The following is an 8621-nucleotide window of genomic DNA, read 5'->3' as shown; positions in this document are numbered from 1 at the left end:
TTCCCATCATAATTGAAAATACAGTAAATTAAAGGAAAAATAGAAATCAAGGAATAGTGCAAATGAATAATATTCAGAAAATAAATCATTTGGAAAAATCCCTAACTGTGGGGGGACAATTGATGTTTACATGTAACCTCAAGAAAGGTTTTGCTTTGACAAAGGCACTCTTAGTTGGGATGGCCTGAAGAGAGGACGTACTTCGGCTGAAAGCGGGAAAGCTTGGAAGCCATCTTGTAAGGAGAACAAAGAAACGGCATTTTTGGACGCAAGAACATCAAGGATATCAACAGGAAGAAAGTGAACTTGGTTAGTTTTGGTTATAACTAAATTTAATATACAATTGTAACAGAGATATTAATTAAATTAAATTATTGTAAATGCCTGTTCTGATTGTCTAGTAACCATACGCCCTGAGATTAAGAGTCTCTCTCTCTTTCTTTTTATATAATAAAATTAAGAGTCTTTTTATATTATAAAAGTTTAAATATAATTCTATTATCCATTTGATATTAGTGTTCTTAAATTTGAACCCAAGTTCTCTCTTATATTTGAGAAAAGTAAAAAAGAATCAAAATTCTTTTTATTTTATTTTTTTATATTTTTTAAAATTATTACAATATATATACATGCATACTGATTCAGCAACGGTCAGAGCCGACTGTTAACTCTGAAAACCAGAGTGCATCTCAGATGTACCCTTATACTGGACAAATAAACCAGCTTGGTGACAACAACCAAAATGAAATTCCTACTGAGAGCAGACAGTACGGCCAGGATGGACCATAACAGGAATAAACCAACAATAGAGGATCTGGAGAACAATAAAACCTAGAAGAAAAAAAATAAAAAACAGACAAACTAGACAAAAACTAAAATAAGTCCAATTTTTATAAATTAAAAATTCTAGACATGTCAATGCTGAAAAAGTGTGTTTATCATTAATCATCCATCACAAAAATTATATTTTAAAAAGATCAGAAACATCTCATCTGGTGCATTGGAAAAATCACTTCTTTTTTTTTATGATGACCTTACTTTACTAGTCAGGAATTTACATACAAAGTAATTCTCCATAACCAATGACAATATAGAACAATCACTAGATAATATATAATTGTATCTTACTAACCTTAACAACTTGTTCCTCAAGTGTAGGAATAATATTATCTAAATTAGGATTGCCAGACTCCAATGATAATGGATCTAATGTTTTTGATGATATTGATAGATGTTCAACAGAAACTGTACTAAATGAAGGCTGAAATAAATAAAAACATCCATGATCAACATACCATGAATTTTGTAATTTAATTTCAATAGAATAAACAAAAAATGCTTGATCCTTAAGAATACAAATCATTTGTTGACATCAGTACAGTTTTACACCATATTTTTAAAGCTTTCGGAACGTCATAACAAACATGCTCTTGAGTAGTGATGGGTCATCCCTCATGGGATGGAATGAGGAGCCTACCAGCAGGGGGAATGATTGGAAAGGTAACAGTGGCTTTATTTTTCTGTTCTGCTGATGACAGAACACATTGGGGTTTGATACTGGTGATATAAATTGAATGGAAGATTCCATAGATGGGTTCTATGAAAGATTTGGAATCTCATAGCCCTATCTCAATAAAAATGTTAGAATGAATCTCAAAATAATCAATGAAGCTTACATTCGATTTTTAAAATACAATTTTACTATTGTTCAAATATATACTAATTACCTTACCTGTTAGTAAATTTATTGAAAAATAATTGAAGAATTTCAGAGTAGAGGAAGTAAGTTTCAAAACATATTATTTTGTATGTTATTTGTAATTTTTATATAATAAATTAGTTATAGGAAGTTAATGGGTACATAAAGAGTTAAATGTAAAATCAACTTAATGGTAAATTGGTTATCCATTAATGTGATTCATGTGGCTGATCAACACCGCACTAAATAATGCTAACTTCATCCATTAAGCCAGCACCAAATAACCAAAATTTAAATCTTTGCGTGAAATAGCTCAAACCTATCTCAGGAGCTAAGGAATTTCTTCCTCACACCCAGACCAACTGCCCATTTGAAAAATTAAGTGCTGGATGCTTTTAGGTACGATGGATAGAGCTATCTAGTTTTACCAATTGAAAACAGAAGGAGGTATGCCAATAAACAGTGTATCTTCCTTGTCAAAATGGTCACCCTGCAATATGATGTAGACTTGTGTGTATCATGCTTCAAAAAATAAATACATAATGGACATTTCCCATACTAGCTCAAGCAATATTTATTTAGCCTAAATTATCATTCCATATATTTTATCCAAGTAAATTGAGTGCAATTTAGACATTTATGATTATTTGTTAAAATAAAGTTTTTTGAAGAATAATAAATAATTATCTGCGAAATGTCCTCACAGTGCCAACTATTACATTTATGTAACAGGTTCTCAAGGGGGTCCCCATGGATGTTAGTGACTTGTATAAAAAATTGGTTTTGTGTTTTCTGAGGTTCAGAAATAGTTGATTAAGAAATGTGTGTAATTCTCTTTCATCACAAAATTGGAATTATTCGCGTAATAGGGTTAAATTATTAACTTCCTAAATAGCCCATGTGTGTTGCTCATATAGAGACCAAGTGATTAAATTAAAATTAGTAAACAGAAAACAAATGTTCAATTAGTTTTTTTATAATTAATAATGATGCTTAAAAAATTTTCTTGAACAGCTGTTGCTAAAGTAGAATAATTATAATTATTATCTACTTTATTCGATATTGTGTTAATACAAGTGAAATAGTATTACTAAAATATATTACCAAAACAGGAATGGAACAAAAAAAAATACTGGTAACTCATTGGTAACATAACAGTAGAGACAGTACTACAAAAATAGGAATGAACCATCTCTACTCAAGAGATGAAGATATCACCAACTCCAACATAGGTTGGACAAGTAACAACATTATTCATTTAATTTTTAATATGTAAAAGATATTATGTTTACATTATTAAAAGATGTTAACCATGTATATAATAACATGTATGTGTATAAATTCTGTTTTTAGCATTGGTTCTTGGTTCTTTTAATAGCTTTAAGCCAAGGATGCCCAACCTTTTTAAAATACGTGCAACAAACAAGAGTTCATATCAAAAGGTACCATAACTGTACCAACCCTCCTTTCTCGTCAATATACTTTTAATTATTTCAGTGCGATAGCAATTCTGGCACCTATATCAAACATTACTTTCATAACAAAATTGGGAATAAAAAAAATTGAGCCTTTATATCTGCTACATCCTAATTTTGAACCCTCAATGTACCATATTGTGGCAAGCATGCCTTAAGTTGGGTACATCTGTAAGTACTTTAAATAGAAAGCTATTACCAACGTTTTGCACATACAAATAATAAACTAAAATTTTGTCCATAATTAAAGAGCTAATTGGAAGCTAACATTATTTAATGATACTAAAATCCAATCGCTTGTCATGATTTTTAAGCAAAATAATTAATTTTCTACATTTATAACAATTCATTCCGCTATGGTGTACATAGTTATTTAGTATCCATAATTTCAAACCAAAGTAGATGCAGAAAATAATCATAAGAAAGACTGAAAATTTAATCTTATAAAAATATATTATCAAAGCCTTATCAATCAGCTTGATTATTTAGGTCTGTTAACTAAAGATGTGCTATATATTGCCATATATAAAAGTTTAACTGAACTTCCAGAAATATAGTTAACACATAAGATAAACAGTAAGATATAAATAAATAATATGTAATTCTAAGACACAAGTCTCCTTAGGTTTATTAATAGTGAATTAATTGATAGTACCATTTGGTCACAATATTTTTCAACAAAGTTTTGGCTAATTCCCTGAGTACATTTTATCATTTTGGCACAACAAAATAAATTACTCCAAACCTTCTTCTGATGATTTATTTCCATGTCAGCCTGCAGAATAAATAATAAATAAATAGACAAAAAAGATTTCAGAACGTACCAAGGAAACCATATCAAATGAATGAATAAAAGATAAATAATCCAAAAAGAACTTAATATTTTTCAATAATTTAAGAAAAGGATGTCCTATACACTATAGTATTTTGAGTGAATCATGAAAACTACAGAAGAAATCCTTTCTAAAAAAATAGAAAACAAAAAAGACTTTTTCACTTACTTCAACAAACTTCAATGGGTCACCCTCTACAACACCAAGGTTGAAAAAATAATCTGCAAGCTCTGAAATTGAAAGTACTGATAAGAAAGTTACTAACTTTAAAGAATGTAAAAAAAAAAAAAAGAAAGAAAGAAAAGAAAATTCACCTTTAGGTGTAATATCATTTAACAACCCACTAGTCAGGGAGTAAACCCACTTCAGTAAAACCAATCTTTCAGGCAAATTCTTAAACAAAATATTTTCAGCTTCGACTTTACTATTAACAGCATATGGAAATTTCGTAGCTATAATTTCCTCTTTCCACATATTGAAACAGCATCAATCAAAGGAGGTTAAGTAGGGTTAATAACAAATTCAAAATTCTATGAAATTGGCTACCATTGACCTCACAAGAATCAGAATTGATAATCGATACTATCGAAACAACAAGACTACTGAACATACTGGAGAGTTAAAAAAAACTTCTTGTTTTGTTTTTAAAGACAAAAATAGCAGACATAGATAATTACCATGGAAAGTTAGCGTAAACCTCATATAGGACTTGAGGAAAATAATTGAAAAGACAAGGAAGTGGAAGAACAAATATGTTCTTTCTTGTCAGGTGGGAATTCAATCGAACATGACTCCAAGGTTTTTGATTGAGGGACAGAATTGAATTGGAATAAATTTGAAAATGCTGTAGAATTAAGGAAATTATTCAATCATAGGTTTCTGGGTACATAAATTCAATAAGAATGGCTTTGGACTTGCGTTTAAGGGAATGCAATTATCGCTAACCCCACAACTAATTTAAAAAATGAAGTAAGTTTGACTGAAACCATTCAACTGCAAAATTGGATAAAGATAGACCCAGGAGCAGGGTCATTACTGCTCACTACCATCATGGAGACCATATTTGAAAAATTACCCGTAAGCAGGACCTATATTTGAGCGGTTTAACAGCACTACTTTTACGTGTTTTTCATGACGCAACACGAATCGGGATTTTAATGCAGTGAGAAACCATCACTTTAAAGTAAGTTTGAGGCCGGAAGATCAGCGGGGTGTTTTTGAGAAGACAAAAGAAAACAGCACGTATCCAATGGGCTCTTGAACATGTTGGTTAGACTGATAAGAATTGGAACCGTTGCTAATTAACTGATGAATCAAATTTTTTGTATCATCATCGATGTTTCAGAGAATGGAATAAGCAAAACCAACGATGGAATATAGATATGACTGAGCCAGTAAGGTCCAATGGAGGAGGTTCGATAATGGTCTTGGCAGTGTTAGCGAATAATCGAAAAACTCAGCTGACATTGTTCAGGAATGAGAACTTGACTGCACATACGTATCGAATTATCGAAAAACTCAGCAGATATTGTTCAGGAATGAGAACTTGACTGCACATACATATCGAATTATCGAAAAACTCAGCTGATATTATTCAGTAATGAGAACTTGACCGCACATACATATGTATCTGGACATGCCCTATGTAAATGATTGTATGCATGCTTTCCTCCTCTTGTGCGTGTCCGAAAGGTACAATCGAGGATTAAGAGTAGTATGTAAACATCCAACAGAGGCGGTATAGCAGTTAGTGCAAATAACATAACGACAGTGATGATAATAGCATAACTAGTGAAGAATCCCGTCAAATGCACGATTTGAATTATTCTGTATTGCCTTGTTTTAGAAATAATTTTGATTAAAATAAAACATATATTTTTCGATTCTTATCTCTCAACTTAGTTAATTTTTCTACGACGTTTCGGTCCTCAGGCCATCATCAAAGGGATACACCAAATATTCATATTATTTACACACATTTGCAATTCATTCATCACTGAACAATATACTTCTTCTATCATATATTAAAATTGATTTGTCCAAAATATTTTGTTTGTTTTATTTAGTACAAATAATATATAGCGACGGTAAAAGTGATAATTAAAGCACAAGTGGAGAATCCAGTCCAATAATCATCCTCAACCTCTTCGTTTTAAAAACTTTTTTTTTTCAATACCACTTAGAGTTTGATGTTTTTTAGAACCAACCTTATTGCTCATATGCAGCATAAAAAAAAAATCGCAATTAGCAACGTCAACTTCAAAGGCATTGTCGTTTCTGAGGTATAGTGATCAAGAGGTAAGTGCTTGGTATGTTCTTTTATGTGGTAAGAAGAAGATAAAACAGGTTTCCATCTCTGCTAATACTGTTTGTTTTGTTTTATAGTGAAATAAAGTGTTTTTTATAATCATAATAATTTATTAGAATGTAAAAGTAGATAGATAGTTATCGAATTATTCGAAAAACTAATTTTTTTTTTAGGTTTTAGGACTATATTTTTTTCACTTGGAGTCCGGATTTTCTTAAAATTGGGAAAATTGCATATCATAATCATCACAGCATAATGGAATCACCATTAATAATTTTAGCTTCACAGGTATTGCGTACATTTTCAAATGTACAGTCATTAAAAAATTGGTAAGTGAGTGGTTATTGACACGCAAGCATGTTTTAATTGTATATTTGGCAATAGATTGTCGCTAACAAATAACCTTGCAAGGATCCACTGCTACCGAGTTTCTCATTATTGGAAACATCTCAATAGTTTTTTTTTTTCTCGAATGAATACATGAATATGTACTATGTCTTTATCCCGAATGATTGCATTGACGCTGTTTAAGTTATTTAAATATTGGCCAAATACGCCAGTTTAGTAGTCCCCTAATGTTTTTTTAAAAATATTTCATTCTATAAAGATTACATACGGATTGGAAAATTCATATACTAGGAAACAAAATGAGCTCAAGCGATGGGACCTTCAAATCACACAGAATGATACAACTTATAACAGAATTAGTACCTGATTAGTAATATTTACTACTAAAATTTCAGTATTAGTACCCAAAAAGATCGCGACTTAAAGCGTGTTCAATTCTGCCGGGCCAGGGACATGCCAGCCCGGCACTTTTCGAATTTTGAGTTGAAACTTATACTACAGGAGTGGGGTGGTAAGGAAAAAGGGTGAGAAATGTACCCTTCATGTTTGAGGTAAATGAAATATATGTCATTTTGTGTGTCAAGAGAGGTGAAGTAGTTGTGAAAATGAAGAGAATTGGTAGGAAAAGTAAAGTAGAACCTTCAGTATTATTAGAGCTGATTTCAGAAAGAAAATCCCGAATTTTCGTAAATGATAAGTTAGTCCATGCACTGATTATGTTTTCGTTAAATGCAGTGAAAAAGTTAGTAGCATACGGTCAATTATTTATATATATATAACCATTTATAAAGTAATCTTCATCATATAAGTTTAAAATTTCATTTTGTTTTAATTATGTCAAACACTTATACGATCGTAAATTTAGGCGCTAAATTTTATGAATTTTACGAAATTTTATTTATTTGCGTTTATCATTTAAACTTTTTTTTTTTTAAAAGTAAACAACATTCTTGACTTCGATAAAGGTACCATTGTTATGATCTAAATGTGCTGTGTATAACATTATTTACATATGGATTATGTCTTCCCAACTGAAAAGACAATTATCTTATTGTAAGCGGCAGTTCCGAGAATTCCATGAATAAACGAATTACCTGCCTATTGATATAAAGGAACAAAAACAAATAGTGTGTCTTCTCTTCATTTTCACCTATTTTACCGAATACCAATTATGTATAATAACTAAATAGCCTATGTGATTTGATGTAAGAATTAATTTGCAATTATATAACCATAAAATAAATAATGGATAATTTTTATATGATATAAATTGACATATTTAGTGAAGCAATGGTTTAATTTTCTATTAAAAAAATTAGACTCAAATTTAATTCTGGAATCGTTATTTTGTAATAATGTACAACCATGTTTAATGGCTTTTATTTGTTCAAGAGGAGTTAAATGTTCTATTGCAAAACAAATTTGTATCCGCTTCTGAAAAGGTTAACTAAATTATAAAATTGTAATTTTCTGACCCTGATGAGATTGTCCGCTAAGAGGGATTTCTCACTGTGAATAGTTTTATACTCCTTATGGGGACCGACCTATTGTTCTTAGAAAGTTATTATCTAACTATTTAAATAAAAAACAAAACACCACGGAACACCTTTTTTTTGTACGCTACATACAGTCGAATATTATTAAACATCGACCTTTTCCAAAGGTTTTGTGTTTACCAATTTACAATAACTTAGCTATGCTAATCAGGTAGCAGGGTATTTAAATACTTATATGCATTAAATACAAAACGAAAAATATAAAGAGTAGTTTGAAATAAATAAAAAGAAATAAATGGAAAATGGTCCACTTAATAACTCGCAATCCTTTTGGGTACTTATTCTGAAATTTGAGTACTAAATAGTACTAATTAGTGTATAAGTCTCAACTAGAAATTGGAAAAGTACCGCGCTGGCATGTCTCTGACCCAGAAGAATTGAACAAGCCGTAATAACTCGCGA

General features: G+C 30.6%; 2 protein-coding genes across 5 annotated transcripts in view; one reads left to right on the top strand and one right to left on the bottom strand.

The window, feature by feature from the left end:
• LOC106677230 (uncharacterized) overlaps positions 1-5039 on the bottom strand; it is an 11148-nt gene extending 6109 nt beyond the window's left edge. The window contains exons 1-4 of one of the 2 annotated variants that reach the window (XM_067048863.1): positions 4322-5024; positions 4176-4237; positions 3830-3949; positions 1133-1261 (exon numbers count right to left, since the gene is read on the bottom strand). In XM_067048863.1, the coding sequence (XP_066904964.1) occupies positions 1133-1261; positions 3830-3949; positions 4176-4237; positions 4322-4481 (471 nt within the window). In that variant the 5' untranslated portion in view covers positions 4482-5024. Of the gene's footprint in view, positions 1-1132; positions 1262-3829; positions 3950-4175; positions 4238-4321 lie in introns of both variants that reach the window. The other variant, XM_067048864.1, reaches the window with a different exon arrangement.
• The window catches only part of scra (scraps), a 31767-nt gene continuing 25881 nt past the window's right edge, over positions 2736-8621 (top strand). Inside the window, exons 1-2 of one of the 3 annotated variants that reach the window (XM_067048861.1) lie at positions 2736-2931; positions 6489-6603. The gene's annotated coding sequence lies outside the window, so the exon portion shown is untranslated. Of the gene's footprint in view, positions 2932-6488; positions 6645-8621 lie in introns of all 3 variants that reach the window. The other 2 variants (XM_014415022.3, XM_067048862.1) reach the window with 2 other exon arrangements.

This window comes from Halyomorpha halys, unplaced genomic scaffold (assembly GCF_000696795.3).
Source record: "Halyomorpha halys isolate HHAL.00 unplaced genomic scaffold, Hhal_1.1 Scaffold91.1, whole genome shotgun sequence".
Taxonomy (NCBI): Eukaryota; Metazoa; Arthropoda; class Insecta; order Hemiptera; family Pentatomidae; genus Halyomorpha; species Halyomorpha halys.
Note: the sequence above shows the minus strand (reverse complement) of the source record. Positions and strands in the feature narration are given on the sequence as shown.